Source organism: Channa argus, chromosome 4 (genome assembly GCF_033026475.1).
Source record: "Channa argus isolate prfri chromosome 4, Channa argus male v1.0, whole genome shotgun sequence".
Taxonomy (NCBI): Eukaryota; Metazoa; Chordata; class Actinopteri; order Anabantiformes; family Channidae; genus Channa; species Channa argus.
In genome coordinates, this window is record NC_090200.1 from 14,540,398 (window position 1) to 14,559,118 (window position 18,721).

An 18,721-nucleotide genomic window follows, 5' to 3' on the forward strand; every position below is an offset into this window, starting at 1 on the left:
AAGAGAGCGAGTGAGAGAGAGCGAGAGAGACAGAGAATGACAGAGTTGACTGCCCCCTGGAGAAAACAGTGCACACTAACAACCATTTGAAAGATGTCAACAAAGGTTTCCCCTTTTCCATCTACCTAAAAGGTGAAGATAATGCAGACATCCTGACTGAAAATGCATTAAAACATAAAGGATGTTTCATCAGCAGTAAAAAGACATAAGCTTTTTTTTTTCTTTGGCTTCTTTGGCCATTATGTATCTTAACAACATAGTGAGCTCTATTCTGTAATGGAGATGGGATATTGTGAAGAATTATGCATTTCTGTAATGCATTTTCCCCCCTTTTTTTAATAACATGTAATGGGCTGTAATGACAAATTGTTGAAGCTGTTATGTTTGTAACCTAGCAGAATGGCTTTTATTGTAACAAACAAATACTATTTGTCTGTCCTGAGTGGATGAGTCTCAGTTATAATGTTCCTGCTTTAAAAATACACTTATTCATTCACTTAGAATTCATCCTCTCTTTCTCTGAAGCCACAGTGCATTCAAAGCACATGATGAAGTGCTCATTATTGGGCTCTATTGGGTGAATTTTGGATAATTCCCATGACTTTGTAGTTGTATCCTTTTCCTGAATGTGTGTTTCTTCCTCTCACTTGCACCCCCACATCCCCCACCCCCTCTTGCCTTTCTTCATGTCTCCTGCAGGCTAGGGATGATATATTGAATGGATCCCACCCTGTCTCCTTTGATAAAGCCTGTGAGTTCGCAGGGATCCAGGCTCAGATCCAGTTTGGACCCCATGTGGAGCACAAACACAAACCTGGATTCCTGGAGTACGTTTTAAAAAATATATAAATCTTAATGACTCTGTATGTTGTGTTGTGCTCTTATATATGAAGTTTGCAGCTGCACATGTAGAGTGGTTATCTCTTGCCTTAGTACAGGCTGTTACTTCTGGGATTTCCTCCAGTGGAAAGCTCAGGGATGATGTCAGCTGCTACAACTGTGTTCTGATATGTAGGCAGTAGGGCAAGAATGACTTCATATTCAGAGGTATGTTAATAGAAAAGGAAATGCCTGTAGCTCAGAAGTAACCATGAAAAAATGTCATTTATGTCCATAGCCTAAAGGAGTTCCTACCTAAAGAATACATCAAGCAGAGAGGATCCGAGAAGAAAATATTCCAAGTATGTACATCAATTTGCTCTTTTGAGTAAGCATTGAATAATGTGTTGGAGATTCTGGATGGCCCACGGGAAGTAATTTGTTTTCTGGTGAGGCATAAACTGCAAATAAAGTATTTTGACACAAGTATGGAATGATCAATGTAAGGAGATGGTTATGTAACTGCTGTTGTTTGTCCAGGAACACAAAAACTGTGGGGAGATGACGGAGATTGAGGCAAAAGTGAAGTACGTGAAACTCGCCAGGTCCCTGCAGACATATGGAGTGTCCTTCTTCCTGGTGAAGGTAAGAGCTAAAACCTCACTATAGTGCTAAAGAGATGAACCATTAACAAAAAGAAAATTATTACAAATGAATTGCACACATTGGATTCCTCATCACAGCAGGCAGGGAACTTGCATTTCCACAGAAAATGTGATCTATGTAATTAAAGGCTAATTACCACTTGGATGTAATGCTTTTCTCTTCATCAAAACAAAGGTGAACATCGATCACAGATGGACAGATATCCAGAAGCCCAGTTGCCATGGCTTAACGTCTAGATACTTGCAGTGCAGTGATACAATCACAGATTTAAATGAGGTCCAACGCTATTAAGGATTAATGGTAATTAGTTGAAAATTACTGAACAATATCAGTTTAATGAGACCTCTGTTCATAGCAAACAGGAATGTAATGCTTGTGTACTAAATAGTGGCTGCTGTGATGAGAAAACTGTGCTGTCACAAAAGTATGAAAGCTTGTTGAAAACCCCAAATAACTCCATTATCACAGCAAATCAAAAGCTTTGGAGTGGAAGCCTGCACGCTTGCCATTCACTTAGTGATGTGAAGTACTTGTGACAATACCAATTTTGTTCTGTTCTGGTTTGGCGGACATGAAAGTGGAATGGAAGTGCCGCATGCGAATGGGATGAAGTTGCACCAGCAGGGATGATAAAACGCTCTCTGGCGTAAGACCAATTGGTTGCACACTTGCAGGATAGAGGGGAAGAGTTCTGTTTTCTGCTTAGTTCTTAATGGATGATAAATGGATTGTTTGGGCCCGTAGACAAAGCAGACTGCAACGCTCAGGTCATCTTTGTCTGTAAGTGTGTGTGTGTGTATTGAGCTACACCTATGAGCACTGTCTGCATTAGATGAGGATAAGTAGCAATGAAGATTTCAAGACTGTTAAATAATTCACTCCAGCTGCACTCAGCTCTTGATGCTAGCAAAGGCCGAAGCACAGACCTGGCTTTGTTAAAGCATATTTATTATATTTATTGTAACCTTCCATTTTTCCTCTGTTTTTAATCACTGCAGGTTGTTGGCAGATTCACTGGAAATGCAAGAGATGAATATGATATTCAAACACAAAATGACCATCCATGTACTGTATATATTGTATGTACATGCTTTTGCACCATCCATGATTTCTTGCACAAGCAAATTTCCCCGAACAATAATCGAGGTGAAGCTATTTAAAATAATACAATACCCACTTCAGATTAGAAAATCTAACTTCCTCCTTAACTACAGCCTTGATAATTATGACGCTCAGGTCGTAACCTGAAACAATGAAAGTTTTTAATAAACCTTTTGTGAAGAGATCATGAACACTGGGATAATGTTATCTGTCCTTGTGCTTAAGAGCACACTGAACCTAGAAACCATTCTACTTTCTGGCCTTTGTTCCATTCTTAGAGATCTTCATTTTCACTCAATGATATAAAAGGATGAAAAAAAAAAAACAATAGCCCAGAGACATAAAATCTACGTATAACTCCCCCATCTCTACGAACCACTAATTTCTGTGTTGTCCTCTGCTCCTCTGGAGGGGAGCCAAGTGTAGGCTCAGTCTCTGAAGTGAGCTGTAATAGATTTTCAGTGGGCAGAAAGTGGAGGGCACTGGAGCTGGTCAGGCAGAGAGCTGGTGGAAGCACCATGCTGGTGTGCTGACAGTGACTAAAGCCTGTGGAGACCCTGCTCAATAAAGCAGCAGTTAAACAAGGGTGAACTGTGCTGGGTCACTTCACAGCTGCACTTCTCCTCCTCAGTTTGAGGCTTCAAGCCATGGACGCAGCATGTGTATTACGACAGCACCGGTACAATGGCACAACAATTTCGCGTTATCGCCTTGAATGAATCATCTGCGTAGGTGTTTAGCACCAACATAAATGTTGTCTGATGATTTCACACCTGACAGGAAAAGATGAAGGGTAAAAATAAGCTGGTCCCAAGGCTCCTGGGGATAACCAAAGAGTCAGTGATGCGAGTGGATGAGAAGACAAAGGATGTGGTGCAGGAGTGGCCTTTGACAACAGTCAAGAGATGGGCTGCCTCCCCCAAGAGCTTCACCCTGGTACTGTGTGACTGTTTCCATCAAGTTCTCAGCACTACTTACAGAGTCAGCTGTTATACACTTCTACTCTGATGCACATATTCAGTTATTCTGTGCACAGTGTGACTTACACAGCTCTGCATCACATTTTCACTCTTTTCCCAAGTTTCATTTTCCAATACAAACAGCATCCTAAAAATTGTCGAGACCTCTGACTCCAATATTGAATGTTTTCGGCATGCTAGCCAGCTATTTCATCTAGTTAACAATAGATGCCTAGGGAAGAATGTGTAGAATTTGAATGTACTGTATTATCTATCTGAAAGCTTTTTCAGTTTTCTTTACCAACTGTTGGCAACTGTACAGGCTGTTTTCTTCTCATATTGGAAAAGAGTACTCTCTTTAAAGATAGATTATGTGGATGATTATGCAAATATAAAGGTATATTTGCCAACATTGATTTAAACTCAAATATTCACCCCTTTCTTTCTGGAATGCTTAGAAGTGAGTGTTTTGAGGTTCACTATGGCTCCTTTTTAATCAGCTCTTTTCAGAAATACACTAGGTTGCATTGTAAAAGTTTTTCTTTTTATTAGGGGTAGAAATGATGAATGTGCTGCCAGGTTTATTGAGAATCTCACCCCTAGTAAGGTTTTTTTTTCATCTGTAAACAGACTGTAAGGCTCTCATTAAGTATAGATGTTAAAAGACTGCAACTTGATTTGTGTTGAATCTCTGCCGTCTTCAATGTGTCACAAAGGATTTTGGAGAATACCAGGAAAGTTACTACTCTGTGCAAACTACGGAGGGAGAGCAGATATCGCAACTTATTGCTGGATACATTGATATCATACTCAAAAAGGCAAGTAATTTGAAATTAAAAGTAACTTTGATTAAATGCAAGATGCTATGAGTCCGATTTTATATACATTTAGCCTGCAGTGTTCACTGCGATGTCTCTGCGGATCTTCTCTACAGAAGCAGAGTAAGGATCGCTTTGGCCTTGAAGGGGATGAGGAATCCACCATGCTGGAGGAATCAGTTTCCCCCAAGAAGTGGGTAGTGCTCATTCTACTGTTTTGTCTTTCTGCTGCTACATGCTGGAGAATGCTGACCATTCAGATTCAGCGAACGCGTCCTTCTCAATGAATTTGAACCTCACTGTTTAATTGTGCATGTAATTACATTTATGCCTGCCCAGCACGTTAGCCCCAAGAGAGGCAATGTTAAAATTTAACACAAAAACAGCACTTTGAATTTTATAATAACACTAATAACGGCAATCTTGATACTCTGAAATAGAATTTGTTAAAGTGCTTCCTTGTATGATTTTAGTTTTTGCAAAACTAAACACAAAAACTGCCTCAGGATAGAGCCACTTAATTATCATCTTGTTTTTAACAAAAGAATGAGGCATTATTTGGAGATTCGAATCTCGCACCGTCCAATGCTATCATCTCATTGGAAGCTGTTTTAATCAGTCGTTTTTATCTTCCAGTTGATGGTTGTCTCTCGTGAGTTTCCCCACGTGGCATAGAGACTAATGCAAATTAAGGTAACGCTGATGGACCAGGGCTCTGTCATGCAGAGTTTGGAAATTTGTTGTCGCTAGAAATCCACATGGTTCTTAGTAAAACCTCTCTCTGTTAGAGTGGGGCATCATATTCCTGCTGCTTATAGGCCAATTGACTCATGTTGTGGTTCTCAGCACAAAAACATAATTGCTGCCTCTCAAAACAAGCCATAATTAACCAATGGAGTCAGGAGCATTTGTTGAGCTGTGCAGAAAAACAGACATTTTTCTGTGCAATATTTTTTTTCCTCTGATAATGCCTACTCGCCATGGAAACAGTTGTTAGGGCAGTAATGGTTTAAATATGTTTTTTTTGTCATTGTCTAAATTGGCTACATTTCATTCAGATTAACTGTCAGAAATCAGAATAAAAGTAATACAATGGCAAAAAGTCAGCTCAAGATCAAGAGCACTGTCTAGTCAAACATACAATTATCCATATAATTTCATCCCATTTTCTCCTGTAATAGGTCCACAATTTTGCAGCAGCAGTTTAATCGAGTGGGCCGTGTGGAGCACGGCTCAGTGGCACTTCCAGGTATAATTCGGTCTGGGTCCATCGGTGGCCCTGACACCTTCAATATGGGTACAATGCCCTCTGCGCAGCAGCAAATCACCACAGGACAGATGCACAGAGGACACATGCCCCCACTAGTGAGTCAGAGTATTTGCAATTCTGAGCAAAACATAATTTCCCAGACAAAATATACTTTTTGTGGTGATATTTTATATTACTATATATGTTTTGATAGAAATATTGATATTTTGTCAACCAACCTTAAGTATAACTGTACAATTTAAAATACTGTGTGCCAAAAGAAACTGACAGAGGGAATATTATGTGGTAATATTAAAGCACAGTAATTTTCAGGTAAATCAGGTCGGCAGTGTTTGAAGTATGACTTCTGGTCCCCCTGTCAACACTGAACCACAATGAACACTATAATGGCTGTGAGTGAGTTAGGGAGGGAAAAGTTTTTTACACTCACAGTAAAAGCCCATTTGTCTCCTGTGGTTTATAGACATTAGATTGGAAGACTGAAAGGTTCACAATTTCACACCCACACAAAATACATGTTGTGTATCTAAATGGCTTTTGTTTAGTCACATACAGACTGTTTCTCTCTGTTTGCTGTTATCAGAGTCTGGCCCAGCAGGCCCTGATGGGGACCATCAACAGCAGCATGCAGGCTGTGCAGCAGGCACAAACTGACCTGGGACATGTTGATAATCTGCCTCCACTGGGCCATGACTTGGTGAGTCTCCTATTTGTTTATTGAACAGTTCGAAAAATATCTTAGAATAGATACTGCATGGACAGCTAGAGTGCTCTTTTTTAAATATTTATAGCAGCTACTTCTTTCTGAGGTTACATTCTCAAGTTTTGCTAGGAGAAAATCAGCCTGTAAAGAATCAAACATTCTCATCGCATCAAAGTGCATCATATTCCTCAAATATAATTACGATGTAGAACTGACTGTAAAAATGGAGGCTGTATTTAATGCTTGAGTGTTTCCAAAGCCGTAGGTGTTCTACAGTCGTAGTCCTTTAATCCTGCACAAGAAAGTTTATGTGATTTGAAAATCACCCACTGTGATGAAAGCCAATAGTTCTCCTTTTCCTCCTCTGTGGAAAGGCATCCAGGGTTTGGGTTCAGAACAAAGTGGATGAATCCAAACATGAAATCCACTCTCAGGTTGATGCTATCACTGCTGGAACAGCATCTGTGGTCAATCTCACTGCAGGTAAGTACCCCATTGAATACTGAACAGCTAAAAATGGAGAATGCTGTCATTTTCAGTTTCAGTTTATTTTTACACCTGAATTCTGTCCTATAATGTCTACACTGGACAAAGCTTAAATGTAAATTGCCATTAAAAGTCTTGTTTATATTTGAATTAAAAATCATGAAAATGATTTCTAAGTCAGTGTTAGGCACTTGCTGTAATTATAAGCAAGTGTGCCTTTTTACCACAAAATGTTTCTAAACATAAATAAATCTTGAACTTGTTGCCCCAATGCTCAACTTACTGGCAGTGTCTCCCTCTGCTCCCCATGTTGCCTGGCTCAGTGCCAGTCAAGTTCCTGCCAGCCTTTTTCAGGATTTTAATCTACCTTGCCATCTGTTTGATTGCACTTAAACTCCCTCGACTAAGTAATATAAAGTTTTTTTTCCTCATGGTCTTTTTTCTCCATCAAGATGCTCATCTCCGTTGCAGCCTTCACAAATAGGCCCTAATTATGACACTGATGTGTGTTTTCCAACATATGACACGCAAGCTGCTCCCCGGATTAGCTAAAACATTGTGGCAGCAGCACAACAAATTAAGATACACAGCCAACATTTAGTTTGTAATGATAGCCATCCATCCTCCGCAGGTGAGCCTACAGAAACAGACTATACAGCTGTGGGCTGCGCCATCACTACCATCTCCTCTAATCTCACGGAGATGTCCAAGGGTGTCAAGCTTCTAGCTGCATTGATGGATGATGAAGTGGGCAGTGGACACAAGCTCATGGGTGCTGCCAGGATGCTGGCAGGAGCTGTGTCAGATCTGCTTAGATCTGTTGAGCCTGCAGCCGCTGAGGTGAGACACCCACTGACTATTGTACTGACTTGGCCTTCATCCTCCACACTGTAATACCAGTAGCCACAGAGTCGCATGCATCGCTGAACTGCACGCTTTTCTTTTTATCAGTGTCCCATTGAAGATGTATTACAGAAGGACTTTCCTAAATGATTTCGATCCAGATGTCTGTTTCAGATAAAATACAGAGGTTTATGTAAGAACTGGACAGGCCAGTGTAATGAATGTGGTGATGTCACCTTCATACAGCCGAGACAGACTGTGCTGACTGCGGCAGGAAGCATTGGACAGGCCAGCGGGGACTTGCTCCGTCACATGGGGGAGGGCGAGACCGATGAGAAGTTCCAGGTTGGACGCCACCCACTCACTGTTCCTATGACACTGCCGGCCAAACAGGAAGACACATGTATTCTCTGGCCATGTTTCAAAATGTCAATACACATTTATGTAATCATCTCAGGCTTTATTATTAGACTGTTTCTTTATGTGGATTGTGTAGCAGTCAGAAGGCCAGCTTTTAGTAGTAAAGTGAAAATACACTGTCTCTCAGACAGTGTGTCTCTGGTTCTTACTATGCCTCATACTTGTTCTCATGGATGTTGAACCAATGCATTTCTTCTTCATGAAGATCATTGTAGTTTATAACCCTTTACTTAATAAGACAGATACAATGTATTACAGCCTCCTGCTTATGGTATTTATAATATTACGTTACTGGTCCTTATGCATTAGCTTGCATACACTGTAACTTTATCAACTGAGCAAAATGTGGTATAACATTTACTGTTCTTGTCCCTTCAGTCACTATGTGCAGCTGTGCTGTGTTTCAGTGAAGGACATTGATTAATATGTTGCAGGACACACTGATGAATCTGGCCAAAGCAGTGGCCAATGCAGCTGCTATGTTAGTCCTGAAGGCCAAGAACGTGGCCCAGGTGGCCGAGGACACCATATTGCAGAACCGGGTGATCGCAGCTGCCACTCAGTGTGCCCTGTCCACCTCACAGCTGGTAGCCTGCACCAAGGTACTGATCTAAAACTTGTTCATCTCAGCAGCCAAATAGATAAAGGACATGCCATCATCCAGGCTGCTCTAGATTTGTTATAGTTTGCTTTGGAAGCATGCAGCACCATTGATACTGTCAAATGCTAGCTTTTCTGTCATACCACTTCTATTGAAATAAATAACCCTTTGATATGTTTTGGTGCAAATCAGCATAATCAAAACTGCGCTTTAACTCAATATAAGATATATACATGATTTTTGAAGTACATGTTGTACTGGGCAAAGCCCAATCTATTACACTGGGTTTGATGAATTACTGTTAATAGTCTATGTAATATCAAACTTGCTTTAATTTTTTTTTTAGTAGTTTTCTGACTCTCTGCCAACTACGTATGGTGCAGGTGGTGAGTCCGACCATCAGCTCCCCAGTGTGTCAGGAGCAGCTTGTTGAGTCGGGGAAGCTGGTGGACCGCTCTGTGGAAAGCTGCGTGAAGGCCTGCCGCTCAGCCAGCGATGACGGTGAGCTCCTGAAGCAAGTCGGGGCAGCAGCTGGTGTGGTGAGCCAGGCCCTCAACGACCTGCTGCAGCACGTCCGCCACTATGCCAGCTGTGGAGAACCCATCGGACGTTACGACCAGGCCACAGACACAATCATGAATGTGACGGAGAACATTTTCACTTCCATGGGTGATGCTGGTAAGCACAGAAAGAAGTGCTCAGGGCTTGAGAATGTTGTGGGTGAAGTTTATTTAAAAATGCTTTTAATTAAAGTGGTTTTATATTACAGTTTATCAAAATCTTTTTACTCACAACAAGAACTAAACAGCAGAAGAGCCCCAAGTATATTGTCCATGTGTCCATGTTAAGTTGTCTGTTGAAAAGTTTTCAAAGCTTGGGCTATTTGTTGTAGTGTGAGCGGTGAGGCTGAAGAATTTCCAAACCCAGCCAATTCTCAAGGGGATGTAGAAAACATGTCATCTAAAACCACTACAGAGCTCTAAATCTGGTCTCAATCAGCATCGGGGAGGCTTTGAAACTTAAAAGGAAACACATGACCTGGGCATTTTTGGAAACTTTTTTCTCCTTTAAACCAACAGGGAGAAACATTCATAGTACACTGGATGTACTGCAGGTTGTAAAGCCCCCTATCATAGACCTCTCTGAGTGAGTTATTTTGAGCAGGAAGTGGGTGGGAACTACAGCTTTTTATAGCAGGTTTGTGGGGAGATGATACATATATACCAATAACTTTCAATTGCGTGAGAGAGGATGAGTCACTAGAAACCTTCAACTATATATACATGAAAGTGAAAACAAAGATTTGACATTGCAAGACGAGGACAGTCACAGAAATTACCAACTTATGCAGTAGTATGGTTGGGTATTATGATTATACTGTCAACTGCCAGACATTCTGTCATATACTGTCTCTCCAGAAATAATTATACCTTTAATATCTCTGAGTCTTTCGTCTACTTGGAAGTTGTTGGCAATGTTTCAATTCAGTGAGCAGGACTGCTTTAACTTTATATTGGTTATACAGGAAATTTGGAATGAATTAAATTATATATATTATTTGTTTTGAGTGTTTAGGTCACTGAATTAACCAAATTGCCAAGTCTGTAACTTAAACGGGTGTCGAAATTCGCCTCATGCATTACACAATTTAAAATTGTCAACAATCTGGAGACAGAAACAATTGTTACTGGGCCCACCAGCTCGCACTGAAGATGCTTTACTTTGTGCTGGGGAGCGTATCTTCGTGTTCTGATTATCTGTCTGTCTGTACGTGGGAACAGGCGAGATGGTGCGTCAGGCCAGAGTGTTAGCCCAAGCAACCTCGGACTTGGTCAATGCCATGAGATCCGATGCCGAGGCAGAGGTTGATGTTGACAACTCAAAGAAATTGCTGGCGGCAGCCAAACTCCTGGCTGATGCCACAGCTCGCATGGTGGAGGCTGCTAAGGTAAGAATGTAACACGTTCAGTCTCGCAATGTAATTAAATATGAAAATAATCATCATATTGTTTTAAGCATGTAAATACTAATGTCATTGGCTAAAACGCTTCAACGTAATAATCTAATGTCATTTTGTAATGTTTTCTTTCATTATTATATTACTCCTTGTGTAGTTTAGTTTGTCCTTCATTTAAAATTAACACAGAAAGCCCATGCTGAATACAGTGGTAAAAGATGAATTGCTTTGACTGGATGGAATACTCATTTTGGCATTACTGTGTGCACCATCTAGCAGCATCATTCTAGATACAAAATTAAAGGGTGCAGCATCATTGGCTCTTAATAAGCCCCTGGCGCGGTTGAGCAGGATATTATCAGTGTGAAATACCCAAGCAAGTGAAACACTGCTTATGGCTTGTTAGATGTTTTTGATCTGTGACACATTAATCACCACATCACTGCCTTTATCAAAGAGAAAGTGGGAATCTCACACTGACGGTTTCCTTGGAAACTTTCGGAAAGCAGAAACAGCTAAATGATTCCTTGCAGCTATTGCACAACATGTATAACCAGAGTTGTTAATGTGTCATTGCTGAGGTCTGATAGTTATTGTTAAACACTGTTTGTGTCTCATGGTCAAAGGTGTCTCTGTGTTCACATCTGCATATTAGTGTTTGTGTCTATGTGTCCTCAGGGGGCAGCTGCCTACCCAGAGAATGAGGACCAGCAGCAGAGGCTTAGAGAGGCAGCTGAGGGGCTTCGTGTTGCCACTAATGCCGCAGCTCAAAATGCGATAAAGAAAAAACTGGTCAACAGGCTTGAGGTGAGTCATAGGGATCAACCTGTTTTCATATTTGTGCTGTTTCATCTCAATCAAAACACAGCCCTTTTCCATATGTTCCACTTACCTAGAATTATTGCAGAGATAAATTACATATAAAGATATAAAACAGGCAACACATGCCATAATTAAAACAATGTAACACCCCAGCAATCATTTGTACAAATATGGTTCATTTAGTATATTTATCTATGTAATTTCGTTTTCTCATAGCAGTGAACTATAAATCCCTGAGTGCTCGAATTAATGCTGTGAATGAACTATCTGAGTGTAAAGATCTGTGTTTAGCCCTTGGTATCACTTTGCCCCTAATGAGTAGTGCTTCTCTGCTCCTGAGCGCCCAATGTTCAATTTCCCAAGCGCATAAACTATGCATTACTCAAGGCTGGAATCAGCCCTGTTATCAGACATATATCTCAGTCCGCCTCTTTACAACAGATGGTCACGGTAATGGTGCTAATGGTCACCTCCATCAAAGTGTGCAAGCCAGTCAAGACCATGGTGTCATGAATCTGCAAGCGTGCATTTAGCGATTATCACAGACCCATCTTAGCCTCTTGAGACCCCCTTAATCTTACCTGACATGCTGCCATTCAGTTGCTATCCATATAAACAAAAATAGGGGTACATTGTAGACAGAAAATGCTACTTCTGTCTATCATGCAATTTCTAATTGCAGCTCAGTGTTTTTTCTCAGTGTAACGATGTATTGTGTGTTCCCTTTGCAATCCCTGTCTCCTCTTTTCTCCAAAAGAGATCCCCTGTGCTGTGCAATCCCACCCATTTCCTGGTCTTACTAAACGTTTTGGATTGTGACCTGTCTTTTTTTCCTGCTCTGGTGGTCATGTTCTGCCTTCATACAAAATACTAAAGATAGCAAAAGTTAATGTTGCTCCTAGCCAGGCATTACTCTCTTACTTAAGCCTAAACAATTTGCTTTTCTATGTCTTGAACAGATAGCTGCAAAACAGGCAGCGGCTGCTGCTACTCAGACTATCGCAGCTGCTCAAAATGCTGCTGCTTCCAATAAAAATACTGTCTCACACCAACAACTAGTACACAGCTGCAAGGTATGTTTATTTACTGTTTTCCATGTACTTACTTTCCTATTTATTGTAAATAAACTAAAATATACACTTTTTGATGGTCCATGCTACACTTCTCTAATGTGGATGTCAACCATGCATTGTTGGAATGTTTAAATTCAGGCAGTAGCAGATAGCATTCCCCAGTTGGTGCAGGGCATGAGGAGCAGCCAGGCTCAGCCTGAGGAGCTGGGTGCCCAGCTTGCCCTCATCATGGCCAGTCAAAACTTTTTACAGGTATGTCCTTTCACCTAAACATGGCACAGTCAGCATCTATCGAGTAACATCATCAGATACACACAAAAGTTTTCTTTTAGTGCTTACAATGTACTTACTGTTGTTTTTATGTTCCTTAGCCTGGAAGTAAGATGGTGACGTCCGCAAAGTCAGCAGTTCCGACCGTGGCTGACCAGGCTGCTGCTATGCAACTGAGCCAGTGTGCCAAAAACTTGGCTACCTGCCTGGCAGAGCTCAGGACTGCCACCCAGAAGGTACATACACAACATCATTAGAGGTAGTTGGATTAATCTTACCAAGGCAGGAAATTTGTTGCGATCTCCTGTGAAATGTCGTTTGATATAAAGTTTCACTCAGGACAGGATTGCATTTCGTCTGCTCTGCATAACAATTGGATGCATGGTTGTGAGTAACCTTTTGTGTGTGTGTGTGTGTGTGTGTGTGTGCGTCCGTGTGTCTGTTGTTAAAGGCCCATGAAGCATGTGGTCCTCTGGAGATTGACTCTGCCCTCAAAACAGTTCAGACACTCAAGAGTGAACTTCAGGACGCCAAGATGTCAGTCATTGATGGTCAACTCAAACCTCTTCCTGGAGAAACAGTCAGTACATCCACCATATATTCTGACATTAAACTTAATATTTATACTCTACATGTAGTAATTAGGGAAATATTAAAACAATAGGGAATAATAATTAGGAATGCGAATGTGTTCTGTTGCCCTCACAGCTGGAGAAGTGTGCTCAGGATTTGGGAAGTACATCTAAGACAGTGGGCTCTTCCATGGCACAGCTGCTGACATGTGCTGCACAGGGAAATGAACATTATACAGGTAAGAGAAATTGATTCTGTAGAGAGTAGGCCTGACGAGCCTTGCTGGCCATTTAGTGGACAATTTATATCTGTCTAAATTGTTTACATTGCAGGATTAAAAGTGATGGTATAGTTGTGCTACTGTATATTGAAAAGAAAAAGCTTCCTTAAACTGTGCCAAATTTGAGTGTGATGAAGCAGCCAGAGGAAATTATGCATCCTTTATTTATGCTATCACTATTGCTTCAGACTGAGCCCTTTGAATCCGGCATAGCTTGGCTGTTTTTGCTGTCAATTCTGGCTCAATTGAAGATCTCAGGGGAGGACAGATGAAGACAGATAGAGAATAGCATTTCCAACAATGAATGATCCCAGGCAGCACTCCATGCTGTGGCCCAGGGTACTGCTCACTACTCATTAATCTTATTTTCACAAGATTTAACATTCCATCAGCAAATGGCTCCACTTGGCTGGTTAATGCAGTTTGATGCGATTTGCCACTTTTCTTCTCAGTTCTACGTATAATACGTTAGGGGCACCTCCCATGTGGGGCCATATTTATTATATTAACTAATTTATTTAAACATCAAGGGCATCTCAGTATCACAGTTTGTTCTTTGTTTAGTACTGTGAGCCACTGCCCCTTGATTTGCACAATGCTATTACAATTCTAATAAAGAGAGGAAATACACATATCTCTCAATTTGTTACGCCTAAACAGACTGGTGCAAAGCAACCCTAACGAGACTGAAATTAAAGTATTCAGTGAAATGTCAGTTTCAATCTCTGCAGAAACAATCTTACTTAGTCTCACTAAATAAAATTGTACAGTCCAGGAGAAAGATATTTCCTTTTCATCTGTACAACCCTATACAATTGTAAGATTCATAAACACTACAGTTGACTGTCAGTAGCAGACGACATTCATTGATTCATTATTATAATAGCATATTGTGGTTTGCTAGATAGTTTTCTATGATATCTCTGCCTATAATTGAAATAAAAATGAATAATTTTTGATGTGTGTCACAGGTGTGGCTTCTCGTGAAACAGCACAGGCTTTAAGGACGCTGGCCCAAGCAGCCAGAGGTGTGGCAGCAACCACCAAGGAGCCACAAGCTGCAGCTGCAATGCTGGACTCAGCCCAGTGTGTTATGGAGGGCTCGGCCATGCTGATTCATGAAGCCCATCAGGCACTGGTTCATCCAGGAGATGCTGAAAGTCAGCAGAGGCTGGCACAGGTAGCAAAGCTCCCGGTAATATACGGTATACCTGAGAGGAAGTCATATTCATGAAGCCACTACAGTGCCTCTCTCTCTCTCTTTTCCACTGATTCGAAAACATTTCGTCTTTCCATAACAATCATCCCCTCTAAGCGCTGCTATTTTCTCTCTGCTCTGTCTCTCGCCTAGATTTCCTCTCTCAGGAGCACGAGAGTAAAACTGCTCATTCTCCTGAAGCCCTTCAGGGGATAAATATATTGTTTGGCATATATCTGTGACAGCAGCATAAATTAGTGACATGGATTACTGTGCACTGCTCTGAGCCCAATTTGCATTTGAGATGTTTTTCCCCTTATAGTTTTGCTCTGGGACTTTGTATTGTGTAGCACAGTGTTAGAATGACTAATGGCAGTCCATTGACAGAGCATTGTGTGCTGTTTTCAGGTGGCCAAAGCAGTATCCCACTCCCTGAATAATTGTGTAAATTGCCTGCCAGGCCAGAAGGATGTTGACATGGCTCTCAGGAGCATTGGAGAGGCCAGCAAGAAGCTGCTGGTGGACGTTGTGAGTCCTGTTCACATGGAGATTTTTTTTGACAATCTGTCTGTGTATCGACACAAAACAGTATGGCCGGATTGATGTTTGTCTTGTCTTTGAAGCTCCCACCCTGCAATAAGACATTCCAGGAGGCCCAGACTGATTTGAACCACACAGCAGCTGAACTGAACCACTCTGCAGGCGAGGTCGTCCACTCCTCTCGTGGAACAAGCAGCCAGCTGGCTGCAGCCTCAGGGAAATTTAGCCAAGACTTTGATGAGTTCCTGGATGCTGGTATTGAGATGGCAGGACACACCCAAGTAGGTTTCATGATCATACAAGACTCCACTGAAACAGTTTGATGATCATCTGCTCCCTTCAGTATTTTAGACATGGAAAGGAGGTTTCAAAGGCTTTGATGAGAATAAAAGCTTTAATAACCATGTTCAACCTCATGTGTTTGTCCTGTTTAGCATCTAAGCTATTTAAGTAATTTGTTAATTAGACCTTTTCATTTAATTCACTTAGGTAAATGATTGTACCCAAGAGCAATAAACACAGTCAGATGTAATGGGATCTTGTGATGTTCACGTTCTGGCTATTTTGCTCATTAATTTGGAAAGATCGCCTGGGATTGGAGTTGATGTAGCATGACACCAAAGCTTTAATCAGGTTAACAGAGGCCTGCCAAGTGAGGAAAAGGATATAGTAGGTGGTAGAAACACATTGAATACATTCTTTACATTACTTTGTCACTTCAGATACAATAAGTACTGCATTTATTCTTAACTATATTAATTACAGCTCTGAACACACCTTAAAAAAATTACCTCTATTTTGTTTCTGTGCAGAGCAAGGAGGACCAGATCCAAGTCATTGGTAATCTGAAGAACATCTCCATGGCATCCAGTAAGCTGCTGCTGGCTGCAAAGTCTCTGTCTGTGGATCCAGGTGCAGCCAATGCTAAGAATCTTCTAGCAGTGGCAGCAAGGTGCGAAAAGATACAGATTCTGTCCTTGATTTGTATATATCGGTTAATCTTGTCAGTCGTTTTTCAAGATCATCCAGTTTTTGCTTACAAAATGAAACATTGTCTGCTCAAAATAAAATCTGGCTGGGATTTGAGCCTATAGTAAAAATTTAGATTTTATACTTAAATACAGAGCATCACACTGCTGCATCCGTATGCCAATCCAAAGCTGTCTGTCTGCCAGAGAGAGAATGTATCCTCCCCCTAGTGGAGAGAAGCCGAGCAGCTGGTCCCGCAGGGCTTTGGGCCTGACTGACTTTCTCTATCTAATTAGGAAGATGGAAGCCTTGGCTAAAGCGTGTCTGTGCTCAGCAAGGCTGAACAATAACTCAAGACAATCTCTACACTCCTGTGCGCTGCGTTAGCCTACCACAACTGGAGGCCACCAGCGCCATGTTTAGGGGGGCTAAATCTGGAGGGAAGTCAGGCTTTTTGCATGCACAGGATGCGTGTGAGAGCTAAAAGCCTGTGTGTGCCCACCTGTCTGTTTCAGGGCAGTGACAGAGAGTATTAACCAGCTGATCACACTCTGCACGCAGCAAGCAGCAGGACAAAAGGAGTGTGACAACGCCTTGAGGGAGTTGGAGGTAACTACTCTCATGTACAATGTACCACACACACACACACACACACACACACACACACACACACACACACACACACCTATCAGAAAATCATAATAGTGCATTTAAAAGCCTTCATGAAGGAATCATGATTTATCGTGGCAGCATATTCCAAAGAGATTTATTTACATTTATAGTGTTCCTGTTTTGAAATATTAAATAAATGGTGGTGTGTCTATTGTAATTTAATCTAGTATGATCTCTTTTTATGTACAGGCTGTAAGAGGCCTTCTAGATAATCCCAGTGAGCCTGTCAACGAGCTCTCCTACTTTGACTGCATTGAGAGCGTCATGGAAAACTCAAAGGTACAGGCTTCTAAATAATAGTATGTACTATATTCTTTAGCTGTTAGAGATAATTTATGTAGTAGGCAGCTGAAGATCTAATTTTCACACTCCTTTAAATTTCCATGTGACTCAGGTACTAGGTGAGGCGATGGCAGGTATTTCTCAACACTGTAAGACTGGTGATGTGGTGGCCTTCGGGGAGAGTGTGGGTGTGGCATCCAAAGCACTGTGCGGGCTGACGGAAGCTGCAGGACAGGTGACAGCAACATCCTTATCTATTTGACACCTCTAGTCCAACGCATGCTTGCGTCCGTCTTTTTTGTTAAACAAGAAAAAAAACAAAACATTTTAAACAATACAGTAAAACAAGGAAGTTGTGGAAACCATTCACAAATGGTAAGACGACACTCATTGGAAACCTGACCAGATGAGCCAGGTTTCATTGGCGGTTTATAGACTCCCACCCCTGAAGCTGTAAAATAACATCCTCATCTCCATGCAGGATTCAGCTGCTTTGTCTTGAAAAGGGCACATGTTGAAAGATGCTTTGTTCCCTCTGCTTATCCTCTCTCAGATAGATCCCCTATTATATGCCATGTATACAATATGAATCCATGTGTCTACTCATACATTCTTGTATTTATGTATGCACTCTATGTCAGAGAGTGTGGGGAGTGCCTGTTTTTAAATGACAACAAATATGATCTTGTAGGACAATAAGACCTGTTTGCCGTCTAAAGGATATTTGGGTCTAACCGTGTTTTTATTTTTGTGTATTCTTTCTTTGGCTTTTTTGGCTTCTGTAGGCTTCCTATCTGGTAGGGGTTTCTGATCCTAACAGTCAGTCAGGTCACGAGGGGCTGGTGGATCCCATCCAGTTTGCAAGGGCTCACCAGGCTATACAGATGGCTTGTCAGAACTTAGTAGACCCAGCCAGTAGTCCCTCACAGGTAGGAAGGCTCATCTGGGGCTTTTGCAGATCTTTTTCAAGACTAGAGGGACTGAACTTGGAGCAGTAATGTACAGATCTCTTGTTGCTTGCATTATATTGTTTGAAAACCCGAAAATCGGCCTGAACATTTTATACAACTCTGCTTCGTCTTTGATGGTGTTTATTTAGGTCTTGTCTGCAGCCACAATTGTAGCCAAGCATACCTCAGCTCTGTGTAACGCCTGCCGCTTGGCTTCCTCTAAAACCTCCAACCCTGTGGCTAGGAGACAGTTTGTCCAGTCCGCCAAAGAGGTGGCCAACACCACAGCCAACCTCGTCAAAACCATCAAGGTCAACTCCCCAACTGATCAAAACGTTGAGTGTAAATTTATTACATATTTATTTCGTCGAGTGAGAACCTGTGAATGTGTGAACAGTTCATTCTCTCCAGACAAAATGGGCAAATATTCATATTGCATTTCCTTGTTT

At 41.4% G+C, this 18,721-nt stretch overlaps 1 protein-coding gene across 6 annotated transcripts in view; it reads left to right on the forward strand.

Annotated features, from left to right (window-relative positions):
- Window positions 1-18,721, forward strand: part of tln2b (talin 2b) — a 74,862-nt gene that overhangs the window by 37,433 nt on the left and 18,708 nt on the right. For 5 of the 6 annotated variants that reach the window (XM_067501798.1, XM_067501800.1, XM_067501803.1 and 2 more), the window contains 29 exons: window positions 700-827; window positions 1,118-1,181; window positions 1,360-1,464; window positions 3,367-3,522; window positions 4,262-4,363; window positions 4,480-4,556; window positions 5,545-5,728; window positions 6,217-6,330; window positions 6,711-6,819; window positions 7,454-7,662; window positions 7,912-8,010; window positions 8,520-8,687; window positions 9,070-9,364; window positions 10,468-10,634; window positions 11,322-11,450; window positions 12,425-12,538; window positions 12,677-12,790; window positions 12,910-13,044; window positions 13,260-13,388; window positions 13,517-13,619; window positions 14,633-14,841; window positions 15,268-15,387; window positions 15,483-15,680; window positions 16,212-16,351; window positions 16,884-16,977; window positions 17,230-17,319; window positions 17,435-17,557; window positions 18,108-18,251; window positions 18,422-18,607. In XM_067501798.1, the coding sequence (XP_067357899.1) occupies window positions 700-827; window positions 1,118-1,181; window positions 1,360-1,464; window positions 3,367-3,522; window positions 4,262-4,363; window positions 4,480-4,556; window positions 5,545-5,728; window positions 6,217-6,330; window positions 6,711-6,819; window positions 7,454-7,662; window positions 7,912-8,010; window positions 8,520-8,687; window positions 9,070-9,364; window positions 10,468-10,634; window positions 11,322-11,450; window positions 12,425-12,538; window positions 12,677-12,790; window positions 12,910-13,044; window positions 13,260-13,388; window positions 13,517-13,619; window positions 14,633-14,841; window positions 15,268-15,387; window positions 15,483-15,680; window positions 16,212-16,351; window positions 16,884-16,977; window positions 17,230-17,319; window positions 17,435-17,557; window positions 18,108-18,251; window positions 18,422-18,607 (4,005 nt within the window). The remainder of the gene's footprint in view (window positions 1-699; window positions 828-1,117; window positions 1,182-1,359; window positions 1,465-3,366; window positions 3,523-4,261; window positions 4,364-4,479; window positions 4,557-5,544; window positions 5,729-6,216; window positions 6,331-6,710; window positions 6,820-7,453; window positions 7,663-7,911; window positions 8,011-8,519; window positions 8,688-9,069; window positions 9,365-10,467; window positions 10,635-11,321; window positions 11,451-12,424; window positions 12,539-12,676; window positions 12,791-12,909; window positions 13,045-13,259; window positions 13,389-13,516; window positions 13,620-14,632; window positions 14,842-15,267; window positions 15,388-15,482; window positions 15,681-16,211; window positions 16,352-16,883; window positions 16,978-17,229; window positions 17,320-17,434; window positions 17,558-18,107; window positions 18,252-18,421; window positions 18,608-18,721) is intronic. The other variant, XM_067501801.1, reaches the window with a different exon arrangement.